The 19,349-nt window shown below is 37.9% G+C and overlaps 1 protein-coding gene across 6 annotated transcripts in view; it reads left to right on the top strand.

Moving 5' to 3' along the window:
- Nucleotides 1–19,349, top strand: part of KIAA1217 (KIAA1217 ortholog) — a 335,362-nt gene that overhangs the window by 259,404 nt on the left and 56,609 nt on the right. For all 6 annotated transcript variants that reach the window (XM_058024673.1, XM_058024657.1, XM_058024665.1 and 3 more), the window contains exon 5: nt 2,175–2,268. In XM_058024673.1, coding sequence (XP_057880656.1) covers nt 2,175–2,268 — 94 coding nt within the window. The remainder of the gene's footprint in view (nt 1–2,174; nt 2,269–19,349) is intronic.

Raw genomic sequence — 19,349 nt, 5'->3', positions numbered from 1 at the left:
ATTCATTTTTCACTTGTCCTCTGACTGTATCTTCTCCATCTCATTAAACCACTTGTCCTCATTATGAAGACTCCTCCAAGCCCACTTCAATGCTACTTTTCATTTCTTGTTGAGTACCAAGTGCCATCTGCTTCCACTTGGTGAATAATGCCAGTTTGAATTTTACATCTTTAATTTTCAAGCAAGTGCCTTCCCTCTCTCTCAGGCAGCCCTCTAATATGCTTGGAAGGTGTTGTCCACAGACAAACCATCTGCAAAACCACTGGATTGGTCTCCTTTCCACTCTCTCTTGCACTGCCTACTCAGAGCATGCCCGTGGTTCCAGCATTTGTTTATTGCTCCTTTGGCTGGAGAGACTGTGATCTTCTGTATTCTTTTTGTTCCCTTATCTTCCTGCAACTATTCTATTGTCTTTTGTGACTCCTATTCACCTTGTAAGTTGGTGAAAAGTTGTCTTCCTGGTGTGTTTACACAGCACACACAGATCAGTGAGGCCCTTGAACATGCCAAGGGCATCTGGGAGCTACAGTAATGCAAATTATAGTAATAATAAATGTGCAGTAATACATACCTGTTATCAGTAATGTTTATCTTAGCATAGCAACATGAGCATTCATTTCAGAGATCAAATGCCTAGTATTTTGGTGCTTTGCCTTGCAGCAATGTTTTACTTTAAAGTGTCATGTTTCTACAAGAACTATTTATGGAAAATACCTTTTAAAAAACTCCAGTTGTTTGAGGTACCATCTCATAGCCATCATACAGAAAAGGCAGCAGATAAAATGTATTTAAATGAATAATATGCCATTTCTTGAATGGAAGGTGAGAGACCTTGCTTTGTATTGAGAAGAACTCAGTCCCAAGTCCGAGGCAGTCCCAGTGCAGGTCTCAGAGCCAAAGGGTCACATTTGCAAGATGGAAAACAGTTTATGTTACCGTAAATAATTGAAAAACTTGAACTTGCCGCAAGGTAGCTATTTTCCTATGCAGTCTACAAGTAAACACTCATAAATACTAAACTTCTCATCAGCCCTCCAGTTCTTAAACACAAGACACTGATCTGTCTCTCAAGCTGCGGGGCTTCTTTAATAACTACTTGACATCTACAGCAGCAGCAACACAAGTTCTGACTAGCTACCCACTCAAAGCAATCAGTGATTGTAATATGACATTGTAAGAAAGAAATTGGACCTGCCCAACAATCCTTCCCTTCATTTTTAAATTATAATCCAAGCGATTAAGATCAGTTCACTAGACTTGTAGCTGCACCTGGAGGAAAGGAATTCAGTCACATGTGTAAGTAAATTCTCTAGAGATCACTACAGGGAAATGAAAGGAATCGCAGCTTTGCAAGGATGTAAGTAAGCATAGATTGCTACTGATTAAATGTGAACCAGAAATCAGCAGAGCTCAGGGCAAGTGTCAAAGCCATAAAATTATTGGAAGGTAGGTCTTGAAACAAAATTAAAAACTGTCATCGCTTTCCTAAATGAAGTAGTTAAAAAATTAACTAATCAAAGACAAAGTGTAGAGACCAAATAAAACAAAAGTATTCTTGTAGGGCTTTTCATCTAAATTATTTCTGTGTAAGCTTTCATCAAATTTTTTGCTAATTTGTTTCTGCAATACTTTTTCCCTTTAAAAACTTTCTTTATTATAGATAAAGTTTAGAGGAAGAATTTATCTACAACTAAATTTTCAGCTTTTGTGGATTTTTTTAGCTTTGTGAACAAGCTGATAATTAAAATTTCCTCATTACAGTTAGAAAGACTGCTTTTCTTTTGATATTCTTGCTTCTTAGAATAGCAAAAATTTATGTGGGCTGAGTGCACAATAAGACATGTAAATATTAACTAAATCCTTTTTGAGTGCTGTGTAAATGTTGAAGTTCTATTGTCTTCAAAGTGTTTTCACTCTATGGCAGGATCTTGAAAGAAACTTAACACTATCTAATTTTTATGGGTGTGGAGTTCTAGTGAAAGAGTGATACTTCCCATGGGAAAGAGAATCAAAGCAGGCTTTTGTTTGTTTGTGTGTGTCTTAGTTATGGCATTTACGCTTCCCTTATAGATCGACTGCAGACCTACTATGTTTGTCTGTTACCTGAAACTTTCAGGCAACAAAGTAAATAAAACTGCTTTCATCTGTTGTCATTGCTGATTCTTTAATTCCAGGAATATTCAAGACCGATCTTTCCTTAAAGTTTACAACAAAGACCCTGCACATGCATTTAATCACACTTCCAGAGCTGTAAATGGAGATATAAGGGTAAGTACTAATGCTGCATTTATACTCTTTTTTCCTCCAGCTTTTCTGCTAAATGTTTAAACTCTGAAATGTAATATGTACATAGCAATTCAGCAAATCCAGGCTATACGTATGGCACATATACAGAAAAGGGAATAAATAATGCTTCTTGTAATGTGTTTTAACTGATTTTCTTCTTCCAATTATTTGCCCTGGGCATCAACTGGTTTTTTGATCTTGTTTAAATGCAGAAAAGTTTGTGAAGCAAAAGATAGCCTTTAATTAGGTATTTTGTGACAAAAACAGTACTCAGAATTTTATAGCTTCCTACTCTGTTTGCAGACCCTTTACAGTGAAGTATGGCATAGTGTTAGTGCACTCCTGCAAAGCTTCAGCAGGGATTGGCTTCCAGTGGCTGAGCAACTACAACTCACTTCAAATCTATTGAAACTCTTTGTAAATGATAGTTTTGCATAGGAAATTCTGATAAATCCTCATTGTGGTATAAATAGTTTTGTCTTTTCCTAAATTTTCTGCCTGCACTGAAAAAGGATGAGTATATTTGTATTTTCTGGTGAACGTTTTGTATTAGGAAACTATAGAGAATGCACTTGGAACATTTGATTTCTCTCCCTCTCTCTCTGTGTCAGTCTTTTGCTGCACTGTTACCTCTTCCCTTGGTGCCAAGAGGCAGAAGATTCAGCTGTGGGACACCTCTTGCACCGTGTTACCTGCAGCTGCTGTTGCAGTACAGGGGGGTGGTGGTGAGATTACACAACCTCATCTCCTCCCCACCCATCCTAGGTCTGTCCAGGAAACCGTGCAACCAAATTAACTCCATGGGGCCAGAAGACAATGCCACTACTGTCCTACCTGCTTTGTGGCTTTTATGTGTGTTCCAAAGCTGATTCAACTGTGCAGAAAATTTCCTGTGAAGTGATTTCTGCAACTATGCATTTGCTACTTGGTTTCATTATTAATTCTGAGCATGTCTCCCTGCTTTATTACTAATATTTTGTGTAAGTACTTCTTGTGTTTCAACAGTTTAAGGCCACAATATTTTAGAAAGATTGAAATAATTTATTTACAGGCACTATTCTTAACCACCTCTCATTTATGCACTTCAATTATAAAATGGTCATTTGGATAGGTCAGAAATCTAATTACTCGATTTTTCGCACAGCTGCACACACAACATGAGAAAGGAAATAGATGTTCTTCAAAGGGAAGATGTGATAGTTTTTTGGGTATTCTGTAACATCCTGGAATTCTTTAGTTCTAGTTACATTCCTGTGGCAGTAACTGGATGTATCTGATACATCTCATTCATATTCAAAGGCATGACGTACTGTCACTGTGCATTATGACATTAATGCTTGTAACTGTGGCTTTATAAAGTTATCTTATACTGTTCTTGTTCCAGGTACAGTGGATGCTGAAGGTATATATTGTGGCATTATTTGTGTGTTCTAGGCCTATTTGAAGGTACTATTGTAGTTAACTACATACATTTGAAAGTAAAAATTATTTCTTTGGCCCTCTTCCAGGCATTTGCTGCATGGCAGAGTTGTTTTGAACACAGGTGCTGCCTCTGTGCAAAAACTGCAATTATTTGAATTGTGTATTTTAAAATCCTGTGTCGTACAACAGATATGCACACTCACCATCTCCTGATTATATCTGAGTTAGCACCTTTTGGCCATAACTAGAATGTAATGGTGACACAGTGACAGCCTTTGCAGAGGTGGTGTTTTCATGGCAGAATATTGTGTTTTACTTTATAGAAATGCAAAGATGCCATTTTGAAATTCTGTGCATCCAGCAAAAGAGCTTTTTTCTCATTTGTCTTTTGCTTTGCATTGGCAGATTTCTTGTCTTTCTGGTCTGAGAGGTGAAGTCAGAGCCAGGATGTTCATAGGGGCTTTGTGGAGAAACATGCAAAAAGTCTTTCCTTTGATCTATGTGAACTTCTGCACTTCAAAGTTATGAGCATGGAAACAAGTGATTTCTTGAGCTCAGAAATACTGAAACCTGTTTTTCTAAGGATGTGTGTCTTTTGGTTGGGCTCTTCCTTATGCAGCAATACTCAGGTCCTAAACTGAGACTCTTCCCAAAGTAATGACACTCTCCAGTGTTCATCCTCTGGAGTCTGAAAAGCTGGAGCCCACACTGCAACTGTTTCTCTCTTTGGCAGAAGTACAGTAGGATCTTCTGTCATATCACTAATTTGGCAAAATTTATAGGGGCATAGTAGTCTTTCTACTCATTGGTTAAATCTGGTAGAAATTCGCCTGGGGATTCACAGGTTATTAGTTCAGCAGGAAGAAAACACCAATAGCCAGATGGATTATTTATCCCTCCTTCCTTAGCAAACCAGAGTAAAGGAGGGGGAAACATGAGGATTCTAAGTGAAAAACACGTACATTTTATGTACTGCTATTGTAGAGTACCCATAAGATTGTAGAAAAACCTTTGCTTCTTATCTCTTCTTTTATGTTTGCATATCTTTGCATTAGGCAAATTGATATTCATCAATTTCATATGATGGATGAGTGTAAATTCACTGCAGTGGGAAGGAGGGAGTGTGTGCTTGGTATCATGTTTAACTGTTTCAAAATACCTACAGAAAAGCAGCTGACTGTCGGACCATTGAAAAACAGTATTTAGAATATAATGCATTAGTCATTGTAAGTATATTTTTCCATGGTGATACTTAGAGTGTGGTTGTCTCCTGTCATCTGTGAGTTAAATCCTTATTTTCCTGGTGACTGGGAAAGTTTTACCTGTACAGATTTTTCTACTGGTTTTTTTCTACTGTTTCTTCTTGTCCCTTTGGAATGTTTATCCCTGGGTTTGATGACATTCAGGCTTCTATTCATGTGCTTTACAATAATTTCCATGTAACTGGCCCAAAATAATCTAAGAAAATAGTGTTAGCTGCCAGCTTGAACACCTGTTTTAACTACCAAACAGATGTTAGACCTGTATAAGAATTGGCAGTAACACTTGAAGTATTAAGTATTACCCATATGGACAAGAAGACTTTTAATGTCCAAGGAGAATGTGGGATCTGTAACTTTCAGATCTTCTATTGAGCCATTCAGCTTTCATGTCCATTAATTCTAATTTTCCTGCTCTTTGTTCATGCTTTTTTTTTTCTGAGCGAGTTGTGTTTGAGAAAAGGGAATTGGCTGGGGGTCCAAGCAATCTCTAAAAGAGAGTTTTTCTGAAATCCTTCTGAGTGCCTCACTTGCTTACTGGTATTGGCCCTTTCCCTCTCAAAGAGCATGGCCTGTTTGACAGGTCTGCCATGTTGAATGCTGCTTAGTAAGTAGCCACATAGTGCTGTCTCACTGACTATTTGTACTTGTGCTTTTTCTTTTTTATTTTTCCTTTCCCAAAATGTAATCTGTAAATCTGCAACAGCTGGGGTTTTTTTTGAAAAATATATCTTCACATTGCTACCTTTCATTAATTTATTGTTTCACCTGAGCTTTTATAACTTATCAGCACTTTCCAGCTGTCTGTGCAACAGTACTTTCTTCTAACAAAATACTGTCTTATGAACAAATGTTTAGATGATCTGTTTTTCCTCCTGGCATTGTTCAGAATTCCAGTGTAAATGCCTGTACACAGCCATGTTGCTCTGTGCCCTTGGAATTGCCCTTTGTGATTTGCATGGGGTGGAAGGGAAGGGCCCAGGCTGGCACGCACTCAGCCGTGGTGCACAGACTGAATGCCAGGACGTGGATGCAAGGAACTGGCTGTGGGGTTTTGTATGGTGCTGAGTGAATGGGCACTGCTCCTTCCGTGCTGGGCTGTTGAGCTGAAGAAATTCCCCTACTGAATGTGCACAGCCTATTTTCTATCCTCATTCTCTACACCCTCCTTTTCTGGAGTGACTGAAGGCTAAAGAAACTTAAGTTGCAGTCTCCCCCTCTGTTACAAAAACTAGTCAGTGTTTCTGGTGGCTCAGCTGGATTCTAATAATGTTGGCTTATGCAGTGGTTGGTTTTGGGCTTCACCTACCAGCCAATTTTGAGAACTGGGAGGGAGTTTTTACTTCATAAAAACTACTGGCTGTTTTGCTTGGCAGTTTTCTTCTTCGCATCCACCTGCCCTAAAGTCTGTGAGGTACACTTTATTTTGAAGTGTCCTAGACCTACCATGGTTTTACTTATTGTCTGACTTGCATAAGATCTCTGCTGGGTGAGGTCAGAATATCCAAATAATGCTTGTTGTGGTTGTTGTTGTCTTCAGGTATGCTTTGAGGCGTTTTGGAATTTTTCTCTTTTTTTTTGAGACTGTTTCTCCAAGAAAGAACAATTAGTGCAAGTTGAGTCAGAGCTGAGCTGGGGCTGTGTAGAGAACCTGGAAATTCCACGTTTTGTGGGAGTTAGAGTGGCAAAATATTAATAATGTTCCTGACAACAATGGAGGTTTTTGCTGCCAGGATGAGAGGAGAGGAGTTAAAATGAGTTGTATAGGAAAACAAGACAGACATTTGTTAAGTTTCTGTAAACTTGTGCTAAGTAGCTTTTATTATTGAAATTGCACACCTCCAACTTTTCATTTTTCCCCTTGAAAGTGACTGGTTAGCAGGCTGCCAACATTTTAACTCTCTAGAGCTAGATGCAATGTGTGAACTTAAAATTACCCTATAAGTACTAGAAACCCTTAAACAACTGTCCAAAAACGTGAGGCTTCCAAGGAGGCAAAAATTCAGTGCTGCTTTGCAGAAAGGATGGCGAAACAATAAAAGCAGAATAATTCTTCTGTGTTCTTAAGGTACCTGTAAACATACATCCAGCATCTTTAAGTTCTTTTCATTGGGTAGCTTATGACCTTAACATCAATAAACATAAAAGATGCAAACACTGCCACCATTATGTCTTTAAATTGCATACTATGCCTTAAGAAAAAAGTATTTATTGGAAAATAATTAAAAAAATAAATTGAGTGCCTGTATTTTAGTGCTAAGATGCCTATAGGACAGCATTTATATAAGTTGCCTTGTTTTTACCTTTTTGATCCTATTACTTTAAAACTTTGTTTCCTTTTGGGAAAAAAGAAAAAAAAAACAAAATGAAAAGGCGATTGCTAATACCTCTATTATCTGATAGAGACCTTCCAAATGATACAAATCTCATCTCTCCTGCTGTTTGCTGTCTGCTTTTTCTAGTGCTCTTTTTGTCACTGAGAGGTTATGACAACATAAGCCATATTGTATTTATAAACATCACGTGTTTCCTCGATATGACTCGCGGTGTCTGCCAAACAGAACACATGGAAGAAACATTTCTCATTAGCTCAGCATTGGTTTTGGTTATGCTGATTTCCGGGACAGGAAAAATGCCTTCCTTACTCAGATTTAACTTTCATACAGTGGAAAGAAAGCCTCTGAGTGTCCATGAAATCTCTTGAGCAGAGACGCTGCAGCTCTTTCAGGCCACATACTTGGTCTGACGAAAAGAGAAAAAGCACTTTAAAATAAAGAGCAGATGTAATGGCACGTATTGCTGAAACTAATTCTGAATTAAAATACCTGCTAAAACCATCTAGAAACAGAACTCACCAAGAGATGTAAGGTAAGATGATGCTTATAAATAATGAAGGATATATAATTCCTTTTTTCTTGTTTTCAGTTTTCTTTATATTTTCCAAACTAAAAGATATATTCAGATTAACTGGGAATTTCAATCAGAACAATGAAAATTGTTTGTTCGTCCTTCAGCTGTGTGAGAAAATAAATATTTAATTGCTCTTTAAACCATCAACCTCTACTCTTAGATTTTATGTCTGTTTTCAAACTTACATAGACATGAACAGTTATTTTCCTACTTACTGTTACAAATCTTGCTGAGATCTGAACAAAATTTATAAAAGAAGTCTCTGATGTTCTGGATTTTCTTTTTACTGATACAGATTTTACTACTTTTGCTTTGAGTGGGCTTTCAGTAGTTAACAATTATTTATGCAACTACAGACCTGCAGATACCAAGGAGTACCTGCATCAAATCAGTCTGTGATGAAAGACTGTAAATGTACCTCTTCTCTTTCATTCATGTGTCCTTTGATACACAATACCTACTCCTGTGCAATGATTAAATTAGGGAGAAAAAGGATAGAATCATAAGGAAAAAGCTGTTATTTTTATTTTAGCTACACATAAAACAGTATATTAATCTCAAATGTTTTCTAGCCCAAAGCTGTTTTGTTTAAAGATACAGATCCTCTGTAACAGTTGGATGGATACTCCACTGTGGTTTTTTTAATCTGATGGCTTTATGCTTTGGTGTATTTTATTTATTTCACAAACATTAGGAATAGTATTATATGTATGTATAGGAATATATGTATGCATAAGGAATGTAACCTTGTAGATACTATTACTATACCAACATTTTAAAAGATACTTTTTTTAGAGTTTCTTTAATTTTCAAATAATGAGGATGGATTTTAAGTTTATGTGAAACTGCTGTTGAAAGAAAGTGTCATGTTCTTGATATGAAAGGGCTCAAGGAGCACGAGCTTGCCACACCCATGCAATAATCTCCCAGTCAGTTTGAGGAGTGTCATGTGGTAGATACCACAAACCAGTTACCTGGAAACTTGCAGAGAGTGGAAATTTTAGGGGGAGGGTTCTTTATTTCCCACTAACAGGCCTGTATTCAAGCTGGTCTGCCTTTCATGTTGAGGTTTGCTGAGAGCTTACCCTGCAGCTGATGAAGTTACCCACAGACAACATATTATCTCTTTTGGGTGAAGGTCTTTCCAGCCCTTCATTAAAACTAGAAATTTTATCTCTCATACATCTGAGGTTCTCAGGCAAAGATTTTGTTGCCTTCAGTGAGAGCTTGCCCTGAATAAAAACATAAGGATTGGATTTGAGTCCTTTTTTTATTGTCTACTAGTTTCTGGTTTTATTCTTACTCCACCTCTTTTTACATAATGTTTCCTTGTGCCAATTCTTTAGAAATTTTGTTGGTTTTTCCCCCCCGCCCCCGCTTTCCTTGCTTTCAATGGAGCAGTTTGCACTAATTTGACTGCTTACTTGAAATTCCTAAATACTTGACAGACTCAGATGTTGCAGGAGCTCCCTGAACACATTGATAGATGATAAAAATGCTTGTGGCTGTGACCTCCCTTCTTTACCTCCTTTTTAAACCAGGTAGCTTATCTGAATTGCAGGAGTCACGCAAGTCAAAGTCCAGTCAAGTTTTATGACTTCCAGGTAGGTTTCCAAATGGGCTGTTACTTGACCAGGGGTTAAAAATAACTTCTTGAAGGTGAGCATTTTGCTACCACAATTCCCAGAACCAAGTGAAGTTAGCAAGAATATTTCTTCTTCAAAAAAGCCATTCTTCTTTTCATGCAGAACCTTAGCTTTTCCAGTAAGTTTTCCACAAATCCAAAATGTGTTAGCTCATGATCGTGTCCCAGATTCTCTGCTTTCCACTAAGTCTTTACATCAGTATATTATTAGTCATTAGCCTTATGAGTACTAAAGAGAATTAATTCTGTCCCTATGTTCCTTTTAACAAAGAGGAGTGAACCATTACCTGGTGTTTAAGAAAACACTGTTATACATCTGAGGATCTTGATTCTTCTCCGTGCAGGATTGTACTTTTTTCTATTAAGAGCTCTGGAAAACTAATCAGTCTTCTGAAAATATGAGCAGTAAAAATATCTTTCCTTGGATACAGGTTAAGATCTGGGGTTAAAAAAAGCCTCAGCTGGCAAAAGCAAGACAGTTGCAAATATCAGCCCGCAATAGGACTCCGTGAGAAATGATGTGATGCTGAAATTATTTTTTGTCTGAATATATGTCTTTCTTACATCATTGCAAATTTGAATTCCATGTGACTAAGTGAGAAGACTGAATGGGTGTGTTGGGTAAAGGTATCACCTAATATTTGCTATAGATAGCTTGACCTTTGGGTAAACTAGATTGTTTACTTCAGCTGTGCTGACCAATTTGGATATTTTTGGGATAGAAGGAAGTAAAAGGAAAAGAAAATGTAGGATTCAAACAGCGTAGGAAGGAAGAAGTTTGTGATCTAAGACTCTTAGTTGATGCACTGATAGCACTTCTGTCTTTTCAAAAGACATAAAACTGCAAATGCTGTTCAACCTTAAGGCTATGAGCTGTGGTGTGGCTTGGACACTTGCATTGCAAAATCCAATTGAATGTCAGATTTTTCATTACCATTTCTCTTGCCAGTAGTGCTGACTCTGAAACTCAGCACAGCAACTTATTTTTTCTGATTTTCTGTGTCACTGTATTGGAAGAAACAGGTGTAAACATGCTGCCCATGTCTTTTGACTATCAGTTCTGTTTTATAATATTTCTGTATTTTTTACATTTTTTACATTTCATATATCTGTAATAGGAATTGTATTTTGATTCAGTTGTTTGGTAATGTAAGATGAGACCAAGGGTTACACTTTCTTTAAGTTCATTTAACTATATCAAATTGTTCAGTTTTAGTTGTTTTCAATGCAATGAGAAGAGATACAAATATGGAACAAAAATAAGACGGAGTTAGTACAGGGAGTCAGAAAGCCATGCATTTAGTTTGATTTATGAGTGCAGTTACTAAAAGTATTTTTCTTTTAAATAGCAGAAATCTGATATACAGCATATTTAAACCAAATAAAAATGCTGATCTGTACCAGAGCTGTACATCTTTGAAACTATTCCTTTTTTGGAAAAAGAAGAGATGACCCCATCAGTTCTGTGGTGCCCTAAGGAAATGCTGAAATAGGGATTGGTCTGAAGGGTTTGGCTCTCTTCATTGGTGGTGGTTGTCTATGTTATGTACATGGTGTCCTTCGTCTCTTCAAAGAGAATGGGGAGGGAGGAGGAAATGCTTTCTGCATTTTCATGAATTACATGACTCTGTTTGTTCTCAGAAAATTCTGCCATAAAAAGCATCAGTGGAAAATCAGAAGAAAGGAGCAGTTGGTTTGAAAGAAAAGGCAACAATTGGTTTGAATGCAGCACTAGTTATGAGGGTTGTCATAATGTTAACTTTAGAAAAATAGATCAGTAACAGCTTTTATACATTCAATCCAAACAATCTGAATAGCTTATGGGATGGGTGGGCCATGCTATACTGATGAGATAAATGTGGATATTGGCAAACCAATGATGTAATTATGTAAATCCGACCTTTTTAGGATTGAAATGTGTTATGTTTTAGTGTGTTTATATTTTTGTCATTTGTGATAACACCCTGAAAAATCTTGGCTGAAATGCCAAGCAGTTTCTTAGTGCACTCACCATTCTGTCTGCATAGCACATGAAGGAAGCATAGGAAAATAAAGCATGAGAAATTTATTAACTTCTCTCTGCTTAATTGGATAATCTAAACATTTTTTTTAACTCTCACATTTCATTTGTTCATAGGAAATTAAATACATAAATAGGCAGAAATGAGTGCCTGTTAAGTGATCTGGGTGTTTGTCTTGCCAATCAGCAGTAAAGCAGTGCTGACTGGTAGAAGGGAGATAGCTCAAATGATGAAATGCTGCTGGGGAAATAAACTTCCACACAGAGGCACTGTGATTTCAGACAGGCCAATGCAAAATGTGCTGCCTCTCATCCATCTTTTTGCTCACTTTGCCTAAAGTGTGGCTAGACTGGAGGCTCTCATGGGATGGCTCTGGGTCAAGCTCCAAGTGGCCTTCTGCTCCATTCCCTTCCAAGCAGAGTTCAGCCAGTGTGTTGTCAAGGTTTTCTCATTGACACTTAATCTGTGACAGCAGCTTCAGTACAGGTACAACCATGCTAGTCCAAATACAGCTCAAGGAATGGGCTCTGTATTTAAGATGTGGCATGTTGTAAGCTCACATTTCATGGGAAGAAGTGTGATACTGCTTTCCTCTTATTTTTTTGCTTGTTCTCGTTTTACCTGGAAAAAAGGTGATCTCAATTTAGGAATGAGAAGGGCTATTGAACATTAGGACTGCCAAAGAGCTCTTGATGTGCAGGTGTTCTTGAGGTCATAAATCTGTGTGATCAGGGGATTGATAACACAATGGAATTGATAACCCAATGGATTGATAAGGAAAATGTTTTCTGAGAAGCAAGGGCTGCATGCATGTGTGAATGTACACACACATATGACATGTCCCATCACTTGTCAGGGCTTGGTGCTGGCTCAGTCAAAGCAGAACTTCTGTTGTGCCCCACTAACAAGCAGACATGCACAGAGGGCAGCAGCCAGCTCAGCGCTCTCTCTCAGCACGCAGGCCCACTGCTTGGGGCGTCTCAGAGATGCTGCATTCAGGCCTCACTTGTAGAGAATTGTTATTTCTTGCACTGTCTGAGGGAGATGAAGCTGTTTGGAGCCTTAACTACATCTTCAGTGGTAATGGCTGAACCAAATGTTGGGTTTCAAAAGCCATTTATAGCTTTAAAGTGCATCTCAAATATCTTTCTTTTGAATATGAGAGTGAATTGCAAAGGCCAGTGATGGTCTCACTTTCTTTGCCCATGTCCTCAAGCATTAGTGGGTCACTCCAGCTTGCATTTACCTGAAGTGCTCTGCTCACTTCTTTCTTAAAAACTACCTTTATGGTCTGACCCCATCTGCCAAAAAACCCATGAAGCCTCAGAATATAAAACAAAATGAAATAAGTTTATGTTGGATGTTCTTTCTTGTCCCTCTTCTCCCTCCTTTCTTGCTCTTTCCCTCTCCCTACCATGCCTAGTATGCTAGGCTACAGCATTGTCATAACAAGAACTAATGCAAAATCTTCTAGCATTGAAGAAAATTTACATTAATTCATGTTTTTCTACTTACTCTGTTTTTCTCTTTCATTTAATTTTTTGTTGACTTTTTCGTCATATGCGAATCTCTTTAACTCCTCTTTTTCTCATCAATTCCTCTCTTCCCATCTTAATTGTCTTTGTTTCCTTTTTTATTTATTATCCCTTTCTTATTTCCCTATTAATTTTTCAGCACTCCATCTCCAATATTACTCTCTTTCATCTTTCACAAACTCCTATTTACTATTCTTTGCACTGCCTCATTCCCTTTTTGTTTTGTCTTTTTTCCTTTCTTTTGTATTTCTACACTGAGAATTCCCTATTACCTTTCCACATAATACTTCTTTACCTCTCTTCCCTGTTTCAGGGAATCACAGAGGCATTTAGGTTGGAAAAGATCTTTAAAGTCATTAGTCCAAGTCATGAGTTAAGTGTTAGTAAAATATCTGCAACATATGACCTACTTATTTTTATTAATATTTCTGCATTACCTATGAACTAAGAAGGGAAAATTTCATGCCACAAACTCAGTTCTCTGCATTTAAAAAGTTAGAAAGTTTGGGTATAAATAAGTGTACTAATAGTAGGACAGAGGAAGAGGAAAATGAATGTCCTTCCATATTGCTCTGCTGAGAAATAAATAATGTTTATCGCTGGCTTCAGGAGAGAGATGCTTAATTTTTAATTCAATAAAACAGGAACCACAGGTCAAGTTGGTTTCTCCAAGGCAGATCACAGCAATGTCCCTTGCATGGACCAGCAAGCAGCAGATGGAATGAAGCCATCAGTGTCCTTGGGATTATAGGATCTCAGCTTTCTTATAAAGAAGGGGGGGAAAAAAGGAAAAAAGTAGGATGAGAAACAGAACATAAAGTGAGCTAAATGAAAAGACATATGGGCAGGCTCACTATAAAGAATTTTAAAAAAATCTAATCCTTATAAGATCAGTGTAAAAATTGCCGCCCACTGCAGCCAGTGGTGAGAGGTTGGGAATGCAAAAGGGCAGCTTGTCCCACCCAGCTCCAGGGGAATGAACTGACTCTGGAGGATGTCTGGCTGACTTTCTTTTAATGAAACATTAGGTGAGACAAATCCTCAATCCAGAGCAATTAATATTGCTTCTTGACTTTTTGAGAGGTGCTTAATGCATATATGTCTGCAATACATGCTGTGATACTTTCCTATAGCTAGGAAAACGTCCTTGCCTAAATCAGGACAGAAGCAAGGGGGAAGCATGAGGTTTGAATTACAGGATAGAGAGACAGACTGCAGATCTGACGTAATAGTTCAGTTTTGCAGAACCTTCTTCATGCAACTCCAGTGAGAGTTGGCTATATTTGCTCTAGTAAACTTAAAAAAATTTTTGAGAGGCTTATAGAGTTTCCAGCAGATGACTTCCCACTTTTGTTTGCCTTTAACTTTTTTAATCCCTAAAAATCAAAAATTTCAGATTATAGTGATTATACTGATCTGCCATCACCAAAGGATAGGCCAAAAAATTACTGCTTTTATGCAAAACATATATGTATGTGTGTATACCTAATGTTAGTATACAGGTTACAAGACAACACTGTTCTCTTGGGAGCTCAGATGCTATCTGTGGGCTGGTTCAAAGGCTTTGTGCACGGGCTGGTGCACACTGCAAGCTCCAGCTGTTCTAGTGAGAGTGCTGCTTTGCCAGCAGTGAAGCTGCTGTCCCCTTTATAGTGGTGTATTCTAGCCAGTAGTAATGTGCTCTGGGGCGTGAGGGGCTTTTTGTTTGTTTGCATGTGTGTTGTAAGAACTAGGGAGTTTGAAATAAGTGTAAGAGAATTTTATGGTACTTGTGTTTACTCCAAGACATATCTGTTTCACTGCATGCCTTTGGAACCAGTAAACAGAGGGAGTCCAAACAGTATGCATGTTTAGGAGAAGATAATGTGGTTTGCACATAATCTCAAATCCAGTATGTGTTAGGCAGCCAGAACTGTTCTGTTCCCTCCCTGTTTGTTTAGCTTGGCCTCTCAAATTCAAAGAGCTTCCGTAGGATTTTCAGTCTTCAAGGAAACAACACACACATCCTTGCAGGTATAAACATGGGCAGTGGGCTGGAGAGCTGATGTGAAAAAGTCAAAGCCAATTTGAAAGAGTTTTTCAGGGTCATGGAGAGCAGAGTGGGGTGCAGTGGCAACAGCACAGCCTGGCTGGATGCCAGCATGTGTCACCTGGGTGACTTTGTGAAGACAGCACCCTGGGGGCTGTGTTCTGCTCCCTCATTTTTGCCATGGGGAAGCAATTGAGACTGGGATCAGGATGAGGTGAGAACATTTTTTTCTTCTCTGCTGAGTGTTTGGAGGCAAAGCTAAGCATCACTCTCCTTTTGTAGAAGAAATTGACCTTGTCATGGTGCCACCCTAAGCAGAGAGAAGAAAGATGCTGAGGGCAGTTCCCTAGCTGCCTTCATGAGTCTTGTGTATCAGAGCCAGCAGAGCTGGGAGATCCTGCAGACAACTCTTCAGATTGCTCTTTGTCATCTCAAACTGTTTGTTTCTTGGATCAAAATTAGAAGCTACCCAGCTTCTAGGGTGATAGAACTGGTGAGGTGATGTGAGACCTTCCGTGGCAGGAAAATAACCTAAATCTCAAAACCCAAATCCACACCCAAAATCCTAACCCCAAACACAGTACAAAATATGCTTTCTTTGTAATTCAGCTCTGAAAGCTGTCCTCAGCAAACTGTCTTTCCATTTGGATTCTCCTGGACTCAACAAACTTGTTGAATTTAAGCAAAACCCCATGGACTCCATCACACACTTTGTTCTGGAGTGCTGAGAACAAAACCAGGTCTTGAGTTAGTGACCAGCAATCACCGGAAGTGCTTCCATGTTTTCTGTCAAGGGAACAGTTGTTTGCAGCACCATGAGGCATTAACTACTTAATTATTTCCATCCATTAAAGTAATATTAAAGGAATAGGAACCTAAAGAGCTGTTATCAGGAGCAGAAAAAACTTTGATCAACTGTCAAGCAATAAGTTATGTCTATGCCACATGTGTATACCCCACAGGAGACTTCAGAATATTTTCTGGCTTTATAATTGTGTATTCTACTGATGTTTTGCCTCTAGCTTTTTTTTTTTTTTTTTTTTGCTTCAAGATGAGGGAAACAAGCAAAAAATAAATTGATGTGATGAGCAAATTGATGGAAATGTTCACCAGACCAACATTGTTAATGATTTAGAAGAAAGGAGAGTGACTGGCGTTACAGGTCTGTGGTGATTTGAGCCTATCATTAATATAGACATTAACATTGAGTTTTAAAGTCTGAAATTAACCTGGACTTCCAGGCTTGGTCTCAGTGAAGCACAGGGTGTTGTGCCTCTTAGGGGCATGCCCTTGGCTTACACAGGGGCTTGAACTGAAAAGAAGTTCTTTTTCTGTACAGTACTTTATAAACAAATATATGACAAGTAATTGTACATGGGATAATACATGGCAAGCTAGATAATGCTTGAGGGCTCTGATAAAGTAATTGAAATGGAAAGTGATGCTTGAATTGTTTGTATGCATTGTTAGAACCTACAAATTAAATAACAGCCTTGGTAATGATATAGCTGCAATACTTACGATGTTGTGCCTGATATATTATAAAATTAAAAGCAGATTAATTCCTCTAATGAAAAGCTTCTTGTATACATCAGACATACATGAATATCATGTCATGTGTATGGAGAACTGGTTATATCCCTGTCTGATGTTCTGGGATATACTTTGTCATGCTAGAGTCCAATTACTGAAAATGTGCAGCCTACCAGCTTGCAATTCATTGCTGGGAAACTTAGCAAAGAGCAGTCATCTTTTTTATCCTGCATGTTAGCATAATAATTTCTCACTTCAGGTTTGTTAGCCTGTAAGGAAGAACATAGATAGAAGAATATTCTCTGCAACTGCTGAGAAGCACATGTGGCAATAAAGTGTTCTAGGATAATTTGCTTGTTTTTTTTTACTATTGATGTTTCTGAGTCTGGTTGGTCTGCCAACCTAAGCATCTTTGTAACTAGGTCAAGTATATACATCCATTCATTAAAAGGGGATGCTTGACTGGTTAGTTAAACCTGCCAAATATAAACCAGATGCCTGAATGGTAAATACTGCTTTACCCCTACACTGCAAGAAACAATCCTTGACTGATTAAATTTGAAATAAAAATAAATAGGTTTAACATTGTTTCTGTGCCATAGTAATATTTTATTATAGTGCAAGTGCAAATATTTAATAAAAATAATGTTTAAAAATATTTTACATGGAAACTGAAAAGTAGGCATTTAAGACAAAATGATTTTTTTACATTTCTGAAAAAACTGTTTATATTACACTACATATAAATTTTGTAAAGTTCTAGTCAAGATCAATAATGGCATACAAATTTATGGCATGCATTACAAATCAGAATTCGCAGCAGTTGTCTAGAAAACTGGAAGACTTCTCTGATGCTGGGCTGGGGGTAGTAAGGGGTAGAACACCTGGATTTTTAGTTTTGGCTACCAGTTCTGCTCTGATCTTTCTCCTGTTACTTAAATTCTTAGTGTCAAATTGCCGTTTCATAGCAGGAATGAATGATGCCTCTTTCCCTAGTGGCAAAGACTGAGAGCAGTATCGTGAAGCAGAAATGCTGCTCCTGTAATGTCCCATTAGGGCTGATTCTGTACAGCAGTATTAGCTCATGATCATATGTGTAAATTGTATTTTTATTCCTTTGAATGCCATTTATGATGATACAGACAATTTTTTACTTGCACAATAGCAAAATCAGACACAAATCCAAACCAAGAGCAAAAGAACCAACCCCCCAAAGCAGAAGATAACTGCAGGACTGGGAACAGTTTGTGTCATGAGATTTGCCCTTATGATATGTAAGTGTCATCTCTTTTAGGCTGCAAATGCTGTCTTTTTAAGGAGACAATTTCCATGTTCTATAGTATTTTTGTGTGAGGGTATAGAAGGGACCGAAGCATCCTTTCTGTTCAAATTTTTGAAAATGTATTTACCTTTTCTATTGCTTCCTCTTTAAAAAAAAAAAAAAACCAAAAAAAAAAAAACAAACAAACAAACAAAAAAAAAACCAAAAAAAACACACTACTAAACAAATCAAACCAAACATAATGGCTTATGTGGTTTGCTGCAGAGGTAACAATGGGATTGATTTATGGGGACCCCGAAGTCCAGGTTATCCAGGTGGCTCAGGTGCCTGGTTAATGAGTAGACAGCTCCTGCACGGGAGGAGCTTGTGCTTCCTTCTACAGTGGCACTACCAATCTGAGGAGGTGAAAAGCTTCTCAGGTTTATTTTGCTGATTTTTTTTCTAGAATTCTGTTACTGGGTTTGCTAAATAGTTGGAGGTTTCACCTGTTGGGGAATGAATATGTATAGGTCTCATAGTGTTGCCTTTGAAGTGCACTGTGTTACTGAAACAGAGGTTACTCACTATTTTATTTATGGCTTTCCCCTCTGTGAGTCTCTTTTGTGGTTCGCTCCAGTATGTTAGTTTCTTTCTATGCATCTTATAGGCACACATTAAAAAATGATTGAGCGGCTGAATCACAGTGTTGCACAGTTTGTGACTGGGTGACATGCCAAGGAGGTTATTTAGTGACTAATTTTGAAGGGGAGGAGAAATTGCAGGCTTGTCACGTGGAAAAGTACTTCAGTCTATTCAAACAGCATTACTTAGATGACCGGATAAAGCAAGATGGCCTGGTGTGTGCAGAGGGAAAAAGGAACATTTTCCCTGCTTCAAAACCTTTTTGCAGAAGACATGGATATACAAAATATTTTACTATAAACCAAGGATTGATATTCAAGACTGAAAACAAAAAGTGCTTTATTAGAAGAAGTGGAACCAAATGTTCATCTCACTGCTGTAGCCATTCAGGGGATTTCCTTAAGAAACAGTAAGTGACTTTAATTACTTCAAAGCAAAGATCTTATCAAAGATTGTTTTATTGGTCTGTAGGCAACAATGTTGTCTAAGAGTGTAGTAAGAGTGGTAATCTTTTAAAATGTCAAAACAAATACTCAGGGTAGCATCTGGATAGCTGAAGAAGTTATGTCCAAAAGAGTAGACTGTGTAGGATTTGGTTTGCAACCTCTCCTCTCTGCTTGTTTGCATGATCCATCTTCAGCCTGCACAGGTGAAGCACTCAAACATTATTTTTGATGTTACCATTACATTTGTTTTGTGGTTAGCTTAGAATTTTATGGATCTGTTTTATGTTCAGTAAAAAGTGAACTAGGTATTCTTTGTTTTCCCCATGGGAGCTTTAGGATATGGTATGAATTAAGCTTATA

This window comes from Melospiza georgiana, chromosome 1 (genome assembly GCF_028018845.1).
Source record: "Melospiza georgiana isolate bMelGeo1 chromosome 1, bMelGeo1.pri, whole genome shotgun sequence".
Taxonomy (NCBI): Eukaryota; Metazoa; Chordata; class Aves; order Passeriformes; family Passerellidae; genus Melospiza; species Melospiza georgiana.
This window is presented reverse-complemented; position numbering and strand designations above follow the sequence as displayed.